The 23,016-nt window shown below is 40.2% G+C and overlaps 1 protein-coding gene across 1 annotated transcript in view; it reads left to right on the top strand.

Moving 5' to 3' along the window:
• Positions 1 to 13,175: 13,175 nt before the first annotated feature.
• The window catches only part of IL20RA (interleukin 20 receptor subunit alpha), a 35,174-nt gene continuing 25,333 nt past the window's right edge, over positions 13,176 to 23,016 (top strand). The window contains exon 1 of the mRNA XM_029223378.1: positions 13,176 to 13,419. Within this exon, the coding sequence (XP_029079211.1) occupies positions 13,305 to 13,419 (115 nt within the window). The 5' untranslated portion in view covers positions 13,176 to 13,304. The remainder of the gene's footprint in view (positions 13,420 to 23,016) is intronic.

Raw genomic sequence — 23,016 nt, 5'->3', positions numbered from 1 at the left:
GCGCCTGGTAAGCCTGGAGGAATAGGCAGGAGATAAGTCTCAGCCGTGGTAAAGACCTTGTTGTCATCTTAAGAGCAGTGATAAATCATTGAAGGATTTGAAGCAAGAAAGCTAAAAGATAATATTACTGAATCCAAGTTCATATGCACGACAGAAGCCAATAAATTGAGAGACAACGTGTTGGGGCAAGGAACAGCGACTTTATTTGGAAAGCCAGCAGACTGAGAAGATGGTGGACTAGTGTCCCAAAGAACCATCTTGCCTGGGTTTGGATGCTAGTTTCTTTTATAGAACAAAGAGGAGGAGGTGAGGAGGTATAGTAAAAAAAAAAAAAAAAAAAAAAAAGGTGATAAGGTGTTGCAAATATTTCCTGTTTCTTGCCAGACTCTGGAGGGGATGTGTTAATTTCTTCTTTCCTGGAGCCATTCACAGGTGGGCTTGGTCAGCATGTTTTCTGTGATCTAAACAAAGATATTTTAGCTTAATGCTCAGGCATGGGAGGCAGGGCTCCTGGAGATGGGCCATTATGTCTACTTTAAGCTCTAGGCAACATGCCTTTAGTGATCAACTTGTAGCAAAAGCAATAGGATAAGTTAAAGAAACAGAGCCAACATGGAGTCAGATTTGTTTTTCTCTCTTACTATAAGATTTGCTTTTAAAAAAATCTCTTTGGCTATGTGAACAGATTGGAGAGAGCAAAAATGGATATGAAGAAAGCAGGCTCTCAGAGGCCGTTGGAGTGGCCTATACAGGGATGTGGTGGCAATCAGTAGAACCTTTTTTACTCAGTGAGCTATCAAACCACCTTCTCGGTGATGAGAAGAACAGATGCACCTCCACTTACCTGGTTGACATCTATAGAAACAATTGTGTGATCTCCCTTCAGCTTAAGATTTTAATCTCTGTTTGAACACTAGAATGTGGGCTCCACTGTAACAGGAATTTTATCTGTTGTGTCACTGTTGTGTCCCCAGCTCCTAAAATAGTGCCTAGTACTTAGAAGGTGGTACTCAATAAATATTTGTTTAATAGTTGAATAAATGAGTTTAATAGGAAACATTCCTAATGGAAGTGTAACAAGTTCCTATATTCCTACCTTGATATGAATAAAAGTGAGCGAGCATAGGCTCAAAGGGGGCAGGAGGGAAGCAATGGGTAAGGAGCCCGTAGCAACTTGCCTACTTTATTCTACTTATATGGCTGTGTAAGTATGGAAAGCAAGCAGGTAATGCCTGTGGGTTAAAAATCGTAATGGAACTGGCTGAAGATGTACTTCTAAGTCAAACTGGAACCTTGCACTAGTCTTTCGAAGAGGGAGCAACTGTCATGTTTTGATATAAACTGGTCACTAAACCTTGTTTTTCATTTCCTGTTTCTTTTTTTAATGGAAGAATTTTAGTATTATCTTTGAATGTAATCTGAACCAGCTATGAAACCCAAATGATTTCCAGTCCTCATGTCCAAGCCTGGGTCTGTAGAAGAGTCTTGACTCTTGACTAAAAGATAAACGGCAGCTGGGTTCCTTCTGGCAGCTGTGTTGCTTCCCCCGAGCACTGTTTTCAGGCTGAGACTATAGCTGAGAGCGGCACTTGAGATCACGTATCTCTTCTAAACCTTTCTGTGCTGCTCAGAACCGAAAATAAATTTTATGTAAGAGAAGTAAGTGATCCCATATTGAGGAGGCCTTTACAGGTGAGTCTGTGCCCTCTGTCAGGGTTGTAAACTAGGACATTGCATATTCATGCGTAGAGAGACCAGCAGGACACCCAGACTCGGTAGTGTGGGAAACAGTGACATCCAGTGGCCGGCCGGCTGCATTTCTGATGTGTGGTGCACACTGATTGGGAGGGACGGGGACTCACTCTTTACTCCAGGTGCTGACTTCCGCTTTTGGCCTTCCAAGCCTGTGAACCCTGTGAGACGCCAGGAAGATTCTGATTTCAGATCAACCAGGTTCTACCAATAATATTTATCCTTCTACATCTTCTCCTGGTTTTTTTTTTTACTTTCAGGATAAGCACTCATCTCTCCCTACAGCTGCAATGTCTTAAATTGTATCATAAAATTGAATAAATGTTAATGATCAACAACTGAGAAAACGTAAAATTCCAAAATTACATTTTTTCCTGGTGTTGAAAGTAAGCTTTGTCATTCATTCAACAAATGTTTATTGTGCACCTACTAGGTGCCAAGCAGTGAGTACAAGAGGAATTCTTACCCTCCTGGGGAAGACAGTAATGTACACACACACATAGAGACATCCCATAATGTCCAGTCATGGTAAATGCTAAAAAGAAAAATGAAACAAGGGCATAGATTTTGACAAGAGAATTGCTGCTATCTTGGATGGTGACCGTACAAGGTCTCTCTGAGGACATTTGAGCAGAAACCTGAATTGAAGGGTCAGATCATGCATATATCAGAGGAGAGCCTTCCAAACATAGAGAAAGGCAAATGATAAGAAGAACTGTTGTGCAAAATACAGCTGCTAGAGAAAATTAAATATGATGTCAGTGTTGAAATAAAAATAATTATATATGAAAGCAGTTTAAATCTATTTTTAAAGATGAAAAGAACCTATAAGCCTAAACTCAGCTTTCATATTTTATACAGGAGAGTGCAAGAGTTAATTACAGCCAATCTTTGAATTAGGAATTCAGACCCAAAGTAAAATAGTATCATATGCCACTAAAATGCCACTATTCATAATCAATTTGCCAAAAATGCCACTATTTATAATCAATTTGTTTCAGAGTAAAGGCAGTGAGTCAGAAACGTGGATAGTCAGATGTTTCATTCTGTCCCCATACACAACATGCCCAGACCTCCCAGTGCTCCCAGGGGTAGCTAGGGTGTTACACACACACACACACACACACACACACACACACACACACAGAGTGGAGAAAGGGTTTTACATTCATTATGGTATTTGATAAAGCTACTTCGGGAAAGATAACTTTTTTCTTTTTGTTTCCTCTTTTTGAGATATAATTTACACATACCTTTAAGGGTGCAGCTTGTTTAATTTTTACATATGAGTTTTGACATATGTGTAAGTTTAACCTCCACTGAGATCAAGGTATAAAACATTCCCAGCTCCTCAAAAGTGTCTCTTTTGTCCCCCTCCTGCTAACCTCCAAAAGATAACCAGTATTTTGATTTCTGTCACTATATATTTAGCCAGTTTTTTGAACTTCTTATACATGAAATCACATAGTACGTACTCTTTCTGCATCTGGGTTCTTTCGTTCAACATTCCACCTGTGAGATTCATTCATGTGGCTGCATGTAGCTGTAATCTATCTGCTTTCATTGTTGTCTAATATTCCATTATATGAATATGCTACAGTTTATATGTTCTACTATTGACAAACTTTGGGATAATTTCTTGTTTGGGTGGGGTTAGTATGAATAAATTTATTATTAACATTCCTGTACGTGTCTTTGGGTGAAAATAAGCATTCATTTTTGTTGAGTTTCTATCCAGGATTAAAGTCACTGATTCAGAAACTGGGCCAACTACCTAATCTGCAAGCCCAATGCAAAATGAAAATGAAAAGCCCCTTATTCAAAAAGTGGGGAAACATGCTATTAAAGATACTAAAATATAAAACTTTTTCCTTTTCCCCAAGTCTCTCTCAACTTGTCATGGTGTTCTTTTATTTGTTATTTAATGTCCTGTAAGTAAGAAAACTTAAATGTTTAAATTTTAGCGTAAATTTCACCTTTTTAATGAATGACTATGAATGAATATTGTGCAATGGCTGTTTTATATGCAAATATTAAAGCATTTAACCTGTGTGCAGGATCACTGAAATTACACAATTCATTTTTCAGAGTTTGTGTATGCGCATGTATTTCATTCTTAAGAGAGCAGTGAAAATGCTGCATGGAACTAAGTTAAATATGTTTGTGTCTTCTCTTTGTACATGCCCATTATGTCAACACTTTCTACCCTCAGCTTACTGGTGAGAAAGTAGGATCAAAAAAAAAAACTATAGGTGGCCCTATCTTTCCTTTCCTTCCACGTTATCATTGCTAGCATACGCGTTTGGTTAATGCAGGGAAGTAACATGAGTAAGAAAGGCTATGATAGAATTCTTTGGGTTTTTGTGTGTTTCTTAAAACATCATTGGGTTCTTTCTATTCAAGGCAAGTTCTGGTTCAAGCAGAAATGGGGCTTCTCAGGGCTGTCAGTGTCCCCCACTTACCTTGCATTCCTTTGAATTTCATTGAACTCCCAGGCATTGGGGTTCCACTAGAATACTGTGCCCATGGGTACAGTGAATGCTATCCATGACTGGGGTACAAAGGAACAGCACAGACACACAAACTGCACGTCCTTTCCTGTTCAGGTGTATGCTCCGCAGTCTTGCAAGTCTTCACTTACAAAAAAAAGTTTAAAATCAGCAAGGATTTGGGGCTTTCCTGGTGGCGCAGTGGTTGAGAGTCCGCCTGCCGATGCAGGGGACACGGGTTCGTGCCCCGGTCCGGGAAGATCCCACATGCCGCGGAGCGGCTGGGCCCGTGAGCCATGGCCGCTGAGCCTGCGCGTCCAGAGCCTGTGCTCCGCAACGGGAGAGGCCACAGCAGTGAGAGGCCCGCGTACCGCAAAAAAAAAGAAAAATAAAATCAGCAAGAATTTCAAAATGTTGACAGCAAGGCATCAAACCATGCATACAGCGCTTCTAAGTTATGGGCCCTGAGCATCTGCACAGGTCACCTGTCCATGAGTCTGTCCATGGAGTTATTCGAAGTATCTTTACCAGTTTAACTCTCCCCCTAGAAATACATGAGAGTTCTAGTTGCTCCAACTCCTTACCCACACTTGACATTTTAACCATCATAGTAGGAGTGTATTAGTATCTCATTGTAGTTTTAATTTGCATTTCCCTGATAACCTATGCTGTTGAGAAGCCTATTGTTTATTTTGATATCTTCTTTTGTGAAGTACCTGTTAAAACTTTTGCCCGTTTTTGTAGTGGGTTGTCTGTCTTTTTCTCATCAAGTTGTGGGAGTTATTCATATTTTCTGCATTCTTTTGTCGTACATATGTATTGCAAATATCTTCTGCTCTGTTCTTATTCTTTCATTCTCTTAATGGTGTTTTTTGATAAACAGCAGTTGTTACTTTTAACGAATTCTAATTTATCAATTTGTAACGTTATAGTAAGTCTTGATGTCTTTGTGTAAGTTGTTCAGTTTTGTTCTTCTCCAAGATTTATCTTGGCTATTCTAGGCTCTTTTCAAATAAAAACTCTGAAATGACCTCTGTGCTAACCTAGCATTTTCAAAAGTTTTCAGACTTAAATTCCTTAAATTACCCAGCAGAGGGTACTATGCTACAACCAAGTAAAGCCAGACTACTCTGGATTTGGACCGAAGAGGATTATTAATGTTGTGCTTTTGTCTTTCCATACCAGAAAAGAGGAATCTTTAGTTTCTTTTCACATATGCTGGCTAATTAGCATGCCTGGCAGGTGCAACTACCAACTGAATTATTATACCAACAGTTGTTGCATTGAGAACTTTTTTTTTTTTTTTTTTTTTTGCAGTACGCAGCCTCTCACTGTTGTGGCCTCTCCCGTTGCGGAGCACAGGCTCCGGACGTGCAGGCTCAGCGGCCATGGCTCACGGGCCCAGCCGCTCTGCGGCATGTGGGATCTTCCCGGACTGGGGCACGAACCCGTGTCCCCTGCATCGGCAGGCGGACTCTCAACCACTGCGCCACCAGGGAAGCCCGAGAACTTTTTTGATGATCATGAATGCCAAGGTCATTCAGCATTTGCAAGGATTTTCATCTTCTTTATTACCACCATGCTTTACGGTAGTGGCTGAAGTAACTTCTGTGGCTTTTTATAAACCCTTCCAGAAGCCAGTTTCTGTTAGGAGTACTGTTTCCATTTTCCATAGTAGTTCTTAAAATAGAAAAGATGACCAAAAACACGTTACAAATCCCTTAGTTAAAAATGTTCTTTGAGACAGATATCATATGACATCAGATATATGTAGAATCTAAATTATGATACAAACAAACTTATTTACAAAATGAAAACAGACTCACAAACATAGAAAACAAACTATAATTACCAAAGGAGAAAGAGGATGGGGGAGGGATAAATTAAGAGATAGGGATTAGTAGATACAAATTATTATATATAAAATAAATAAACAACAAGATCCTACTGTATAGCACAGGGAGCTATATTCACTGCCTTGTAATAAACCATAATGGAAAAGAATAGGAAAAAGAATATATTTATATTATATATATAAAATTCATACTTATATATGAATCACTTTGCTGTACACTAGAAACTAACAAAACATTGTAAATCAACTATACTTCAATTGAAAAAAAGTTCTTTGAAATTAAAGTTGCTTAATATCCAGAAAAAATATATGTGTGTGTGTGTGTGTATATATATATATACACACACACACATATATATCCAAAATATATGTATACATAATATAATGTTCTGCATAATACATGTTATATATGAAGCACATACAGTCTTCCAGTTTGCAGCTTGTCTCTTAAGTGTCTCTTTCAGTGTCTTCTGATGAGCAGAAATTCTTAATTTTAATGTAGTCAAACTTTCCAATCTTTTTATGTATGGTTAATGCTTTTTATACTTAAGAAATGCTTTCCTACCCAAGGGTCACACCCAAAGTCTTTCTGGATTTACCTTTACGTTTAGTTTTTGGATTGGTTTGCTAGAGCTGCCTTAAGAAAAGTGGCTTAAATGTCTCACAGTTTGGGAGGCTGGAAGTCTGAAATCAACATGTCGGCAAAGTTTGCTCCTTCTGACACCTGTGAGGGGAAATCTGGTCCATGCTTCTTCCACAGCTTCTGGTGGTCTACCTGCAATCTTTGGTGTTGCTTGGCTTGTAGATGCATGACCCAGTCTCTGTCTTTCTGTTCACATGGCATTCTCCCTGCGTACATGTTTGCATCCAAATTTCTCCTTTTTATAGGGACACCAGTCATATTAATTAGAGGCCCATCCTACTCCAATATGACCTCATCTTAACTAATTACATCTGCAACAACCCTATTTCCAAATCAGGTCTCTTTCTGAAGAACTGGGGGTCGGGACCTCAGCATATAAATTTCAGGGGGAAAGGACATCATTTAATCTAAAACAGCTCTTTAATGCACCTCAAGTTGTTTTTCATGTGGTGTAAAATAAGATAAATACCCTATGTTCCCAGAACCGTTCACTGAAATCCCACTCTTTTTCCACTCTTCTAAAATATCTGTAAAATGTCGCCAACAAATGTCTATAAATGCTGGACTTTATACATGTATACCTCGTTTTATTAAACTTCACTTTATTGTGCTTTGAAAATAGTGCAGTTTTTAAACATTGAAGGCTTGTGGCAACCCTGCTTCGAGCAAGTCTATTGGTGCCATTTTTCCAACAGTAGTTGCTCACTTCTTGTCTCTGTGTCAAATTTTGGTAATCCTAGCAATATCAAACTGCTTCTTCATTATTATATTTGTTATGGTGATCCGTGATCAGTGATGTCTGATGTTATTACTCTAATTGTTTTGGGGTGCCAAGAGCTGCACCCATATAAGACTTAATCGATAAATGTTGCGTGTGTTCTGAGTGCTCCACTGACCACTGTTCTACTGTGGGTAAAACTTTATCATACAGCTTTGTATGCTACAGAGAAATCATTCTTGAAAGGAAGAGTCAATCGATGCAGCAAACTTCACTGTAGTCTTATTTTAAGAAATTGTCACAGCCATCCCAGCCTTCAGCAGCCATCTGATCAGCCATCAGACCACTCTGATCAGCCAACAACCATCAAGATTGAGACAAGACCCTCCACCAGCAAAAATATTATGACTCGCTGAAGGCTCAGATGATGGTTAGCATTTTTCAGCAATGAAGTATTATTTAAGGTATGTACATAGTTTTTTTTAGACATAATGCTGTTGCATACTAAATAGACTATAGTATAGTGTAAACATAACCTTTATATGCACTGGGAGACAAAAAAAATTCGCGGACTAGCTTTATTGTGATAATCACTTTATTGTGGTAGTCTAGAACCAAACCTGCAAAATCTTTGAGGTATGCCTGTATACTGTTTCATTGATCTTTTAGTTTACCACCTTTCCTTGCTGTAACTTTACAATAAGGCTTGATATGTGGAAGGGAAAGTCCTTCCATCTGAACTTTAAAAAAAGAGTCTTTATTTCTGGACCTTTGCCAATTCCACACAAATTTTATAATCACCTTGTTAAGTTTCACAAAGGTCTGTTAAAATTTCGATTAGATTTGAACCTGTGGTCATTGAATATATGACCTAATTTTAACAGATATTGAATCCTCAATCCATAACTACAATTCATATCTCCCCACCTAAAAAAAAATTATTCTTCAGTGTCATTGATTGGAATTTCATACATTTTCTTATAAAGGTTTCTCACATACTAGGTATCTTTCATACTATCATAAACAATATTTTATTTAATTTTCTACCTGTTTAATGTTGGTGTACAGATGTGCAATTGCTTTTTGGATATTGAATTTATGTCTAGAAAACTTGCTAGACTAATATTGGTATTTTTAAATTATTCATAGATAGTTTTTCAATCTACAGGATCCCTGGCCAATATTCCTTAAGACAGTCTAGTTCATGAACACATGGAAATATTGAGAAACTATCACAGACCAGAGGAGACTGAGCCATGGCTGTCGCAAGCAATGTGGTACCCTGGATTGGATCCTGGAACAAAAATGGAAAAACCAGAGAAATCCAAATAAAGTCTGGAGTTTACTCAAAGGTAACATGCCAATGTAGCTTTCTTAGTTTTGAAAATTTACCATGGTAATGTAATGGGATGAGGAGTATGCTAAAATTCTCTGTACTACCTTTGCAAATTTTCTGTACAGAAGTACATAAATAAAAACTAGGGCTTCCCTGGTGGCACAGTGGTTGAGAGTCCGCCTGCCGATGCAGGGGACGGGTTCGTGCCCCGGTCCGGGAGGATCCCACATGCCGCAGAGCGGCTGGGTCCGTGAGCCATGGCCGCTGAGCCTGCGCGTCCGGAGCCTGTGCTCTGCAACGGGAGAGGCCACAACAGTGAGAGGCCCGCGTACCGCAAAAATAAATAAATAAATAAAATAAAAAATTTATGATGGAACATCCTAGCAATAAAAAAGATTAAAACTACTAATACATTTTATAACATAAATGAGCCTCAAAGACATTATGTGGAACAAAAGAAGCCAGATGCAAAAGAATACATGCTACCTGGTTCCATTAGTAGGAAGGGCAAGAAGATTAAAAAGTAAGTAATCAAATGGTAATGGAAGTCACAATAGTGATTGCCTGTGTTGGAGGGATATTGATTGGAGCATGTGGAAATTTTGCAGAGTCCTGGAAATATTCTATATTTTGTTCTGTAGTTGGTAACATGGTTGTGCATACATGAAAGATTTAAGATTAGTGGACTTTATGCACCTTATTTTATGTATGACAATAAAAAGCATTTTTTTAAAAAGTCTCAGCCAAGTTGTTTTGTGGGAATTTGCAAGTGATTCTAAAATTTATATGGAAATGCAAAGGGAAAAAAATAGCCAAGTTACTCGAATAAGAACAAAGTAGAAGGACTTGTTTGCCAGCAAAAAGATGATTAAAATAGTGTGGTATTAGCATAGGAATAGACAAATAGATCAACAGAACAGAGGATGGTTATAAACAGACCCCTTCATGAAAGACAGTTTATGAAGAGCTGTAAGGAAAGGATAACTTTTCAGTAAATAGTGCTGGGTCAGTTGGACTCACATAAAAAATAAAACTTGAACCCTTACTTTACATCATATATAAAATCAATTCCAGGTGGATCATAATTTGAAATGTGAAAAATAAAACAATAAAGCTTTCAGGAGATAACTTAGAAGAATATCTTCATGACCTTAGGCTACGATAACATTTTTTAAACAGAACACAAAAAAGCAATGACCATAAAAGAAGTAATTGGTAAATTAGACTTGATTACATTTAAGAACTTCTTTTATTACTGTCTGAAGAGACTGGAAAGACAAGCCACAACAAGAAGGAAAATATTTGCAACATATATAACTGGGAAAGGCCTCATATTCAGAAGATGTAACAAATTCCTTCAAACCAATTAAAAATAAAATTAAAAGACACGATCGTATAGAAAAAAATAGGCAAGAACTTGAGCAGATCCATGATACAAGAGCTAATTATGTATTATCCAAAAGGCTGATAAATTATCCATTATCCAAATGGCTAATAACTTACGAAAAAGTTCTTAACATCATTAGTCATCAGAAAAATGCAAATGAAAACCACAAGGAGATAATTCTACATATCTTCTAAAATGGCTACAATTATAAAGCCTGAAAATACCAAATATTAGCAAGAATGTGGAAAAAGAACTCTCATTACAGCTGATAGGGGCGTAGATTGTTACAAGTACTTCAGAAATCAGGTTTGGCATTATTTAAGTTACTGAGGTTGAAATTAGGTATGTCTTATGATCCAGCAATTACACTTCTGGGTGTGTATCTGGCAGGAATATGTGCACATAAGCAAGAGACACGTACAAGAATGTTCACAGCAGCACTTTTAATAGCTTCAAACCAGAAACAATTTAAATGTCATAAAAAACAGGATGAATAAATAAATTGTGGCATAGTCATCCAATGAATTAACTTCACAGCATGGTACAACAGCTACAGGCAACAACATGGATAACTCTCATAGCCTAATGTTGAGTGAGACAAGCCAAATACAGTAGAATACACCCTGAGTGATTCAGGGGAGAAGAGAAAGAGTAGGAGAGGTGACTGTCAGGTTAGAATTGTCCTATTCCTTGACTTGAGTGATGCTTACCAATGCTTTCACTCCGTGATAACTCATTGAGTTGTAACAACTACCTGTGCGCATTTTTCTGTATACATATTAGGCTTCACAATTACAAAATTTTTTAAAATGCATGAACCACTTTTCTCAAAACAAAAACTGAAGAGTTGGAGGAAGATTTGATGAGATAGGATGCCATAGGATTTTAGATATTGGATATAATTTGATTTAAGCAGACAGCATGACAAAAATTGCTAGTGGCCCCAAATAGCCACAGAGAATGGCAGAGTAGACTAAAAGGCTCATAGAAATCCTCTAAGTACCAGATGCTAATTATTTCCCCAGAACTCTCCTTTTCTCGAATTTGTCCCCACCCCCAATCCTTTTCAGAGAACTTTATCTTGCCAGCTGTCTCCCTCTAACTGCCATCTGTCCTCTAATCTTCAGGTTTACTTCTGGAGCAATCACCTTAGTACATTCTGAGCCTGCCCTGTACACAGCTGAGTATCCAAGAATGGACATCTCTTCTCCTTTACAGAGTAACTTACACTAAGGAAATCACACCCATTCTGCATTTTCATAAATTAATAAGTATACATCTTAATATATGTGTTATTTTACAGTTCACCCCTCAAATGTATTGGCTTCATTTTCTTTCTTTCTTTTTTTTTTTTTTTGCTGGGGGGAGGGAAACAGTCCTTTACCACATATGGTTTTATTTTATTTTATTTAACATCTTTATTGGAGTATAATTGTTTTACAATGGTGTGTTAGTTTCTGCTTTATAAAAAAGTGAATCAGCTATACATATACATATATCCCCATATCTCCTCCCTCTTGCGTCTGCCTCCCACCCTCCCTCCCTATCCCACCCTTCTAGGTGGTCACAAAGCCCCGAGCTGCTCTCCCTGTGCTACGCAGCTGCTTCCCACTAGCTAACTGTTTTACATTTGGTGTACACAAAAGTGTATATATGTCCATGTCACTCTCTCGCTTCGTCCCAACTTACCCTTCCCCCTCCCCGTGTCCTCAAGTCCACTCTCTACATCTGCGTCTTTATTCCTGTCCTGCCCCTAGGTTCTTCAGAACATTTTTTTTTTTTAGATTCCATATATATGTGTTAGCATACAGTACATGTTTTTCTCTTTCAGACTTACTTCAGTCTGTATGACAGACTCTAGGTCCATCCACCTCACTACAAATAACTTAATTTCATTTTTTTATGGCTGAGTAATATTCCATTGTATATATGTGCCACATGTTCTTTATCCATTCATCTGTTGATGGACATTTAGGTTGCTTCCATGTGCGGGCCTCTCACTGTTGTGGCCTCTCCCGTTGCGGAGCACAGGCTCCGGACGCTCAGGCTCAGCGGCCATGGCTCATGGGTCCAGCCGCTCCGCGGCATGTGGGATCCTCCTGGACCGGGGCACGAACCCGTCCCCTGCATCGGCAGGCGGACTCTCAACCACTGCGCCACCAGGGAAGCCCTCAACACATTTTTTTTAAACTGAAGTCAGAGTTGATTTACATTGTTGTGTTAGTTTCTGGTGTACAACAAAGTGATTCAGATAGACAGATAGATATAGAGAGATATAACATAGGTTATTACAAGATATTGAATATAGTTCCCTGTGCTATACAGTAGGACCTTGTTGTTTATCTATTTTATATACAGTAGTTTGTATCTGCTAATCCCAAACTCCTAATTTATCCTTCCTCTACTCCCTTTCCCCTTTGCGAATCATAAATTTGTTTTCTATATCTGTGACTCTTCAGCACATTTCTTAATTTCAGCCCCGCCCTCCCATTATGAAGAGCATGGGACCTAGAATCAAGCCTGTGTGGAAATCCGGGCGTCACTGCTCACAGGTTTGTGGGACTTCAGGCCGACGCCCCAACTTTCTGAGTGTCCCTTTCCTCATCTGTAAAATGGGACAATGCCTAATTGCAGATGACGAGGATTAAATGGAATCAAATACAATGGATGGCAGAGTGACTGACAATGTGTGAAGAAATAAATATCTATTCTTCCTCCGGCACTGAACTCGGACATTTCAAAAGTTTTACAGAAATGACCATCAGGCCCGAAGACCAGAATCACTCTTCAGTGTGCGTGGCTCACGCTCCCTTTACTGGAGGGAGGTTTTTCCTGCAGTAGTAATCTCCTTGGTCGCGGCGGTGGAGAGTCTCAGATTGTCAGAGCTGCGAGCCTGAGGAGCTAGGACTAGAAGTCGCGGTCCCTCCCCTCTCCCTGGCGTCCGGCCCGGGCTGCGGCGGGAGGCGACTCCGCCTCCCCGGCCGCCCCGCCGACCCGAGCGCGGCGCGCAGTGGGAGCTGGGGTCTGGGGCGCCGAGGGGAGGCCGCGCTCCCACGGACCGCGGCCCGAGGGGGCGTCGGACGCTACCGGCCGCCCGCGGAGATGTGACCCGGCCCCGCCGCCCATGTGCGCCCCCCGACCCCCAGCGAAGACGGCTGCCATAGGGGCCCCGGCACCCGGCCTCCCGGTCCTGCCGCTGCTGCTGCTGCTGCTGGTGGCCGCGCCGACGGGACGGGCAGGTAGGAAGGTAGCGCCGGGGCCGCGACGACCGCCCAGTTCCGGCTGGTTTCGGACCTCCAGCCCCCGGGTTTCGCTTTCAAGCGCGCAGAGCGGGAGGAGCGCGGGTCAGCGCCGGGAGCCCTGGAGTCCCAGGGAGAAACTCGCCGCTGCCTCGCGTGGGCCGGCTTCAGGGTCAAGTTCGCGCGCTCCGCGTTTCACACTTTTCGTTGCGGGCGAGGTAGAGGAAGGTTGACGGTGGTCGCTCCGAGCGGTCCCAACAGCTGGTAACTTACGGTCGGTGACAGTGACCTTTCGCATTGCACTCGCCGGCACGTCGCAGGTTCCCGCCACCCAAGCTGTGGCCGCACCGACCTGTAGCCTTTCAACAGAGCACCCCAGGGAAGGAGGCGATGTCTGCGCTTTAAAAATCAAACTTCCTGTAAGAGTGGGCTTTGAGGGAACCGGAGCTAGAAAGTGCAGCGTTTCTAAAGTAAGATCTTTCTGGGCACGTCATTTTTTTCCTTTGCAGTTTTGATCTTGTACATATATGTGCTCTTTGATTTTTTTGCAAGTAACAAAACTTTGAACTGATCCATGATATAGGTAACTCAAGGCTTTTTGGTTTTAAGTTTTAACTCTCTACCATCTGGAATCCAGTAAACCAGAATGATTCATTAACCTGATTTCTTTTTTTTTTTTTTCCTTCTGCATTTCTGGTGTATGAGAGAAAGAAATTTTTTAAAAGCAAGATATCTAGGACCCTCCTTTTTAAAAAAAAAAAAAAGTTAAAGCAACACAACTTCCCAGAATACTGTGCTTTGTACAGATTTGATCCAGGCTTCCATGTTTTTAACCCAGAGCTGAACAATGACAGTGAATGCAGGAAGAAAGTTGTTCATGAAACTGCGGTGTCCTTAATAGTCAAAGAAAAAGTTACTAAAGTTCAATATAGTTACAAAGGTAAGAATTGTGTGCATATAGATCTTGGAGAGATTTTTGGACAATAGACATCATACACAAAAAGTTTCTGTTCTAAATCCTAAAGTTACCAGAAATTGTAGTTCTTTTGTCTTGTGATAAATATTCTTAGGTAAGCTGAATGGGAAGATCTGCTCCTGACCTATCCAGATACTGAACCTCAACTAACAGATATGAATTTAGTTGTTTCTATTTCTAATCAAAGAAATAAAGCTTGCTCCTTAATTGGGTTGGGAGGCCGACATTAGAAGGTAATAATATTCTTGGCTTCAAAGCAAAATTGGGGAAAAAACAAAACAGAAGAAACTCTTTTCAGACCCACGAGACTCAGGTACTTTCTTAGCTCTTCTTAAAGAGTTCCTGTCCTTTTCTGGGCCTCCAGGCACCCTGAGGACTGCTGGGAAAACCAGGTGAGAAGGCATATGTGGTTACATGGTATGTGGTTACATACCTGGCTCTTAAGAGAGAGCTATTCTATCTTGATGGATCCGCCACCATATCTGCTGAGCAGTATGAACCTTCTAATAGTTATATGACATTACCATTCTCCAGTAGGCGAATTCTTTAATTTTTTGAACTTTCAGCACAAAAGTTCGAAGTCACACAACTCTGTGATTGGATCAGGCTGTACCATACCAAACATCCAAAGAGAAAGAAAAAAAATGCAATGGGGCATCAACATTTTAGGAAAGTTCTTCGTAGTTCATTTCAGGTAAACTTTTAAAGGAATCCAGAACGTCTGTGCCACTCCTTCAAGGCAGGAGGGATACACATCTGTACCTTCACTCTCTTATGTCTCCAGGGACAGAAGTTTCACTAGGAAGTTTATCACTGTGGTTTATCAAACTCTGCCCTGTTGGCCCAATCCCATGTCTTATTCCTCAGTGAAGATAAAGAACCGTGGTCAGCATAATATAAACAAGCATTTAAAGCCAGTAAGAGAGTGGAAGGAGATGACTTTCCAAGGTCATGTATCTCCTCTCCTCAAGCCCTTCAGAGGCTTCCATCTGAATTCTCCTACGTGGTCTTATACGGCTCACTCCTGCCTCTGTCTCCAGCCTTACCTCACATCACTTAATTCCTGCTATCCTGGCCTTTTTCCAGTTCCTAGAGCAAACCAAACCATTTTCCCTCTCAGGACTTCATACTTGCAGATCCTTGTGCTGGAATGTTCCTGTCCACTCTGTCCCCAGCTAACTCCTGTTCAGACTTGGCATCTCACCTCCAATGTGCGTCCTTCAAGGAGAGCTTCCCAAAATCCCCAGAGAGGGAAAAAATATTGTTTATTATGCCTATAAACAAATGAGCCAAACTCTAGGTTTGGAGCTTTTGAATGCAGTCTATTACAGCATCTCTGCTTATTAGAACTAATATACTATAATTAACAGAATGAGGGTATTTGTTGAAGTGTGTCTTCTTTGATATGAACACAACAGCATCAGGTATTTTATTTCACTGAGAAATTTTTCAGGATATTTTTCAAACACACACAAATTATTCCAGTGAACTAATTAAATTTTCTTCATTATTTTATTCTTTTTAGCTTTTAATTTTGAACTATTCTGAGACTTACAGAAAAGCTATAGAAATAATAGAGCTCTCATAAACACCTCACCCGGTTTCTCTTAATTTTAACATGTTACGTAACTGTGGTACAGTGTTCAGAATGAGGAAATTAACATTGGTATAGTATTGACACTATTCACTAAACTATAGACTTTGTTCCAATTTCACCCTTTTTTCCACTAATTCCCCTTTTCTGTTCCAGGATCAATCCAGGATCCTTATTACACTTAGTTGCTGTGTCTCCTTCCTCTCTTCCAATCTATGACAGTTCCTCAGCCTCTCTGCTTTCATGTCTTTGACATTTTTGAAGAGTTCTTATCACCTCCTCCTCAGGCTGCCCCTCAATGTGGGTTCATTTGAAGTTTCCTCTTGATTAGAGTGAGGTTATTCCTTTGGGGCAATAATACCACAGAGATTATGTTGTCTTTCCCAGCGCATCATATCAAAGGGTTTATGATGTCAATGTGTCTTCTTCCTGGCGATGTTAACCTTGATCATTTGGTTTAGGTGGTGTCTGCAGGGTTTTTCACTGTATAGTTACTATTTTCACTTTCTGATTAATAAATACATTGTGGGAAGACACTTTGAGATCATGCAAATATCCTGTTTCTCCTCAAACTTACACCCACTAATTTTAGTATTCATCAGTGGATACTGAATGCAACAACTATGATGCCTAATGGTGATTTTTTTTATTTCATTTTTTCCTTCTCTATTTATTAAATTGGAATTCTAATGCAAAGAAGAGCATTTACTTCTCCCCCCATTTATTTATTTATTCAATTGCTTAAATATATCAATATGGACTCATAAATATTTACTTTATTCTTTGAGTTATAATCCAATACTATTATTATTAATTTTGCTCCTCAAATTGTTCCAGCTTTGGCCATTAAAAGCTCTTTTAGTTTGGCTCCCATGTCCTTTCAACAAGCCCCATTCTTTTTAAGCATTTCATTGCTTTCTAGCAACATAAAATGTTTCAGGTTCGTCTTGTATTTTCCCTTCCCCAGGGCTGAATCAGCTACTTCCCCAAGGAGCTCTAGCTCCTTCTACTGGAGAATAGGATCTAGAAACCAAAATCTAGTTGCCAGGCATATTCATTGCTACTGGAATGTTGTTTCTAGGCTCTCTCAGCGGACAGAGCTGGAAGTTATAAATATGTATACTAACCCAGGCATCCACACACATCTGTATTTCTGTATCTATATGTATGTGTCTATGTATACAAAAGACAGTAAGCTTACACTGATACCTCTGATTCCAAGAGCACAGAGTTCATTGTCTTTCTTTATTTGTAGCTTCTTTCTCCAACAGTGAGAAACCTGATATCATTATCTATAATAGATTTACTTATTTCTTCATTTCTAGTTTAGAGTTTCAGAAGTATTAACCCATGCTTCTATGAGAAGGACATTTACTAACTAGATTATAGCATCTATATACAGTTCTTTTGTCTTTAGCTTTATAATACCCAGTCAAGATACTGTTGACCAAAGTTACTTAGATTAGACTGGTTTTCTTTCACCTTCTTTACTTTATTGTCTATTTGTAATAAGGTTAGGTTCATTTGTTACTGTTTGTATTTCAGTTGGGGTTTCCCACATGCTAGTTGGTTTTGTTTCTTGATTTGGGAGTATTTGAAGGGTATGTGAGACATTACTGTAGTTTAAGAGTCAGAGAGAGATGTACCAAATGGTACACTTGGAGAGGGGTTGCCCCCTCATCATCCTTACAATCTGGTTCCTATTCTCATTCCACGTCACCCCCGTAGGTAACCAGTCTCCTTAGTTACTGGTTTATCCTTCCTGTATTTCTTTTGCACCAGTGAACAGATACGTGTGTATTTTCTCATATTCCCCTTCTTTCTCACATGAAACCTAGCATACTACAGGTTCTCTTTTCCACTTAGCATTTTTTCACTTAACAGGATATGTCTTTTCTGCTTCACAAATCTGTAATCCTCAAAGGTAGGCCCTGACTATACCGGCCAAATTCATATCAAGGCTAAATCATTTCCAAATCTTGCTTCAACTTCGCAGGAAAGCACCTGGTTTTAAACATATTGTATGCTAAAAGTCAAGAACTTGGTCTACATCTGGGTGCTCTATCGCAGCTAAAGCAGGATTTGTCTTCTCAAAAGTTCTTTCCATCAAACAAGCTTGTCCTCTTTTCCAGCTTCTCTCCCATTCCCTTTGGAGCAGACATGAGGGATTTCTTGTACATTTGCATGTACATTTATCATTTATTGGCTATTATATAGCTCCTCATTGATCAGCTCGAAGCCCATCCTCAGCATGTCTGGAGAGCATCATATACCTGAGATCTAAGCGTGTGGCTATAGGTATCACCAGCCTCCCCTTTCAGAAGATGTGCTCCTACTGCCTGTAGCTATTTATCCAGCTTCCTATAGAACAAATCCAGGAAAGGCAGAATTTGCTCCCTAGAGAACAATAAAGGAGATCTGTTACCCACAGGAGGTGGCATGGTGTACAACCAAGGCGGTAGGGCTGAGGAGGGGTGTCAGTTCCCTGAGTGCACCATTCCATACAGCTCTGACTCAGAGCCATAGGTAGGATGCAGATTTTGCATTTAAGCCTAAACTTTAGACAAAGACAATAAGCAGTAACATATATTTTAAATTTTTAATATTAATGCTATAAAACTAATACTTTAGTATAAGCATCTCATAAAACATTAACTATTTTTAAGTGCTTGGCATAGTGCTTTTCACAAATGTCACTCAGTAAATTTGCCTTTTTGGTTAAAAGGCATCTTTCATTATATGCATGATTTTTTTTTTTTTTTTGCTGTACGCGGGCCTCTCACTGTTGTGGCCTCTCCCGTTGCAGAGCACAGGCTCCGGACGCGCAGGCTCAGCGGCCATGGCTCACGGGCCCAGCTGCTCCGTGGCATGTGGGATCTTCCCAGACTGGGACGAACCCGTGTCCCCTGCATCGGCAGGCGGACTCTCAACCACTGCGCCACCAGGGAAGCCCTGCATGATACTTTTAAAATGACTCTCTACTTGCATCTTTTTCTTCATGTACAATTTTACCAGGTATCTTTGACATGTTTACTTCCATGATGATAAAAAAAAAGACTGCTAAGTATTAACGGCAGCTTAAGGTAGTGTATATTTTAAGAAGTGAAATCATTTTATTCATCTTATTTATAACATTACCTTTATGCTATGATTGTGATGTTCTGACAGCATTTTTACTTTTTCTTGCTCCACATTTATGATTATTTGACTCAAAAGGTGATACTAGAAAAATGAATTAAATCTCTATAATCTGTCTCAAGATGTGTCAATTCCATATAAAATTGGAGAACAAGAGAACTTTTTAAAAAAAGAATGCTGGCTGAAGACAATACAATTAAATACTTCCTCTGCTTTATTTTCAGAATTCCTTTTGATATAGAAAACTAGGCTTGAAAGGGCCTTAAAATCCCGTCCAACTGCTTCCCTTGTGAATGTTCCCTGCAACATAACTTCAGAGTCATTACCTATCTGCTGTTGGAGCACCTCTCATCACAAGAAACTTGATACCTGACACCCAAGACAGGATGTCCTGTCGTTGTAGACTTCCAGCTACTAGAATGTTCTTCCCATGAACGAGCTGAGGTCTTGATCTCTCATCTTGTCACACTGTTGGCCCTCACTCTAAGCTGATGCAGTCATGCAGAACAAGCTGCTCAGCTCATTGACTGCAACCATCACATTTCCTCTGTCTTCATTCATCTCAGCTAAACACCTCCCCAGTTGTGTCATGCCAGGCGTCTCTCTCTCCTGGTCTTTTCTGTATGTGTGTGTTCCAGGTTGTCTGTAAGTTCTCAGGCATACTCACTGTAGATCATGATGACATGGCTGGTCTGCCAGATTTTAATCACGGCCCCTGGTATGTTGGTCCTTAAGTGATTCAGCATCAGTTTCCTGGTGAACAAAGGGTTCCTGATGCCTAAAAGTTACCCTCCCTTTTTACCTTTGCTGTCTTTTCCTATAAGACACAGACCTTGACCCCTCATTTAAACTCAGCATTTCATATTAATACAATTTCAGTTTGTGGAGGCAATTTTCTTTCTCTTTACTTCTCAGAATACAGAGAATGGAAGTATGGCATGATGTTTTATCTAGAGCGCATGATGTCCGTCACGGTGGACTTTAACGCAATTAAGGAGACTCTTCTGGAAAGGAAATTTTTATTGATTACAAATATTATCTATTCAAAATCAGTTCTGTTTTTCAAGCGTGGTGGTCACCACAGTGCACGTTGAGACGCCAAAATGGCTTCCACTCAGCTTCTCCAATCACTTTATGCACCGCACCATCAAACACCAGCTCCACCTCCCGGCACAGAGAATGGGCAAACCTTGTCCTGTACAGATTTGTCAGGAAGTTTTCCTTATACTTCTTGAGTCTCAACATGTATGCCTTTAATCCAGCCCCCTGAAATTTTCCATTCCATACCGTTAACATTTGTATTTTGGTGATATGAGATATTTTGGCAAGTGTGTCCTCTTAGTTGAAGCATTTGTTTACATTACTTCCGCCATTTGAATTTCCTCTTTTTCAACTTTGCAGACATTTTTTTTTTTCTCCTACTTCAATCCCTCCATCCTTACTTCCAGGTTACTTGGCAGCCCTTAAAGCATTCATTCTTCTGTTAAATAAACATTGTGTTCATTTTTGAGGAAAGATACAAGGAACAGACACCTACTATGTTACTTTCCTGAGGCTGCCATAACAAAGTACCACAAACTGGGTAGCTTAAAATAACATAAATGTATTATCTCACAGTTCTGGAAGCGAGAAGTCTGAAATCAAGATGTTGGCAGGGTTGCTTCCTTCTGAAGGCTGTAGGGGAGCATCTGTTCCACGCCTCTCTCCTGGCATCTGGTGGTTGCTGGCAATCCTTGGCATTCCTCGGCCTGTTGAGCATCATTCCAATCCTCTGCCTTCACACACTGTTCTCTGTCTCTTCACATAATCTTCCCTCTGTGCATGTCTCTCTTTGCGTCCAAATTTTCCGTTTGTATAAGGATACGAGTCATGTTGGATTGAAGCCCACCCTAATGACCTCTTTTTAACTTGATTACCTCTATAAAGACATTATATCTAATTAAGGTTACTTTATGAGGTACTGAAGACTAGGATTTCAACATATTTCTTTGCGGGGCCACGGTTGAATTTATAACACCTACCACACCCTCAACGGCTTGTAGGGCAGTGAGCAGGACTTGAGCTTGGCTTCTAAAGTGGAGAAAAGCTACCTTTTCTTTCTTTTTTTTTTTTCCGGTACGCGGGCCTCTCACTGTTGTGGCCTCTCCCGTTGCGGAGCACAGGCTCCGGACGCACAGGCTCAGCGGCCATGGCTCACGGGCCCAGCCGCTCCGCGGCATGTGGGATCTTCCCGGACCGGCGCACGAACCCGTGTCCCCTGCATCGGCAGGCGGACTCTCAACCACTGCGCCACCAGGGAAGCCGGAAAAGCTACCTTTTCAACCCCATGCAGTTTTCCTCCTCAACGTGTTTATTAGTCTTTGTCCACTGCCAAAAGGAAACCTTTGCAGAAGTCTCACGCCTGAAAGACTCTCCTGAGAATGTAAAGGGCAGAGATGAGTCGTCTCCTGTACTTTCCATAACATGAACATAAAAGATAGCCACCATTTTGCAATACGTACAAACATGGAGTCATTATGTTGTACACCTTAAACTAATACGTTATATGTTCATTATACCTGTTTTTTAAAAAGGAGAGAAACGTCAATGGGTATGTAATAAAGATGGTGGAGTTTAAATTTCTTCAGCAGAGGGGTTCACTCTCGTCAGACCTCCATCTCTGTTGCTCTACGTGGCACGTTCATTGCAAAATCTTCACCCTTGCTCCAGCAAGGACCATTTTCATACTTAAGGCTAACTATCCATGTGACTCCAAGTCAGCGCTCCTCTGCCATTTTAGGTGAAAGTATAAAAGAAGTAAAAGGTCCTCTGAATTATCCTACTGAATGCTTTACGTTGTTATTTTTAAAATTTGCTGATAGTTTTTAGGTGCAAAATAGAATATCACGTGTGCCTTAGGAGCAAATAACTTAGGGGAATGAGGTATTTGAGGTGGTCAGATTTAATGAAAAAGAATTAACCTTCACACCCCACACATTCATTTTGAGTTTTCATAAGTTAAAATACAACTTGACACAATGTGATTTTTAAATCACCTTCTTTTGAGCACTTTTCATTTATTCATTCTTTCTTTCATTTATTCAATATCATTCATTCATACATATCAGGAACTGTTCTCGGTATTGAGGTGAACAAGAAAACAGGGCCTCTTTCTTCGTGGAGCTTTTAACTTCGGGTGACTACATCAAAGTATAAATGCCAGAACTGAGGAAACCAAGCTTCTTTAGAAGCACAGAGCAAGGCAACGGATCTAATCTAGGAGTCAGGCAGGGCTTCCTATGAAAAGGGAAAGTGAGACTTATGAGAATTGCCAATATACTTGTTATATTTTGCATTTAAAATGCTAGCAAGAAAATAAAGTTAAATCCTTCTCTAAGCATATTCTATCTATAAACTACCACGTAGTTAACATTCCTTTTTCCCACCTACATTTCTTTCTTGTAAATCTACAAATCAACCAACAAAACCCAACAACAAATAGGAGAATCCTATGAAACAGGTGATTTTTTTCTGACTATGGTATTTATTGCCAGGTGGGTGGGAGTAAGGAGTTTTGCAGCTGTAGGACAGCCCGACCTCAAGGTCACTGACAGCTTCAACAGGTCACTGTGGTCTGCGGCTCTGTGCAACACTGAATCCAACTACAAACAGGTATCAAAAGGCTCCCTTGTTACAGCTGTGGTTTTCTAGAGGGCTGGTGCCCGAGGCTCACTTTCTCACTTCCTGAATCAACACAGTCCTTTGAAGGCTCTGTTAGCTTTAACAGCAAGAGCAAAGGGAATGTCTTCATTGATCCATTCTCTGAGTTGATCCTGGAGAGGTTCCAGTGTTGTCAGAGCCTTTGGCTCTTCGTGGGTGGCCTCTTCACCGTTGCTCTGCTTTTATCCTG

The sequence above is a fragment of the Monodon monoceros genome, unplaced genomic scaffold, assembly GCF_005190385.1.
Source record: "Monodon monoceros isolate NGI ecotype Baffin Bay Population unplaced genomic scaffold, NGI_Narwhal_1 Super_Scaffold_15, whole genome shotgun sequence".
NCBI classification, from domain to species: domain Eukaryota; kingdom Metazoa; phylum Chordata; class Mammalia; order Artiodactyla; family Monodontidae; genus Monodon; species Monodon monoceros.
The sequence above is the reverse complement of the archived record's forward strand: the minus strand, read 5'-3'. Positions and strand labels throughout refer to the sequence as shown.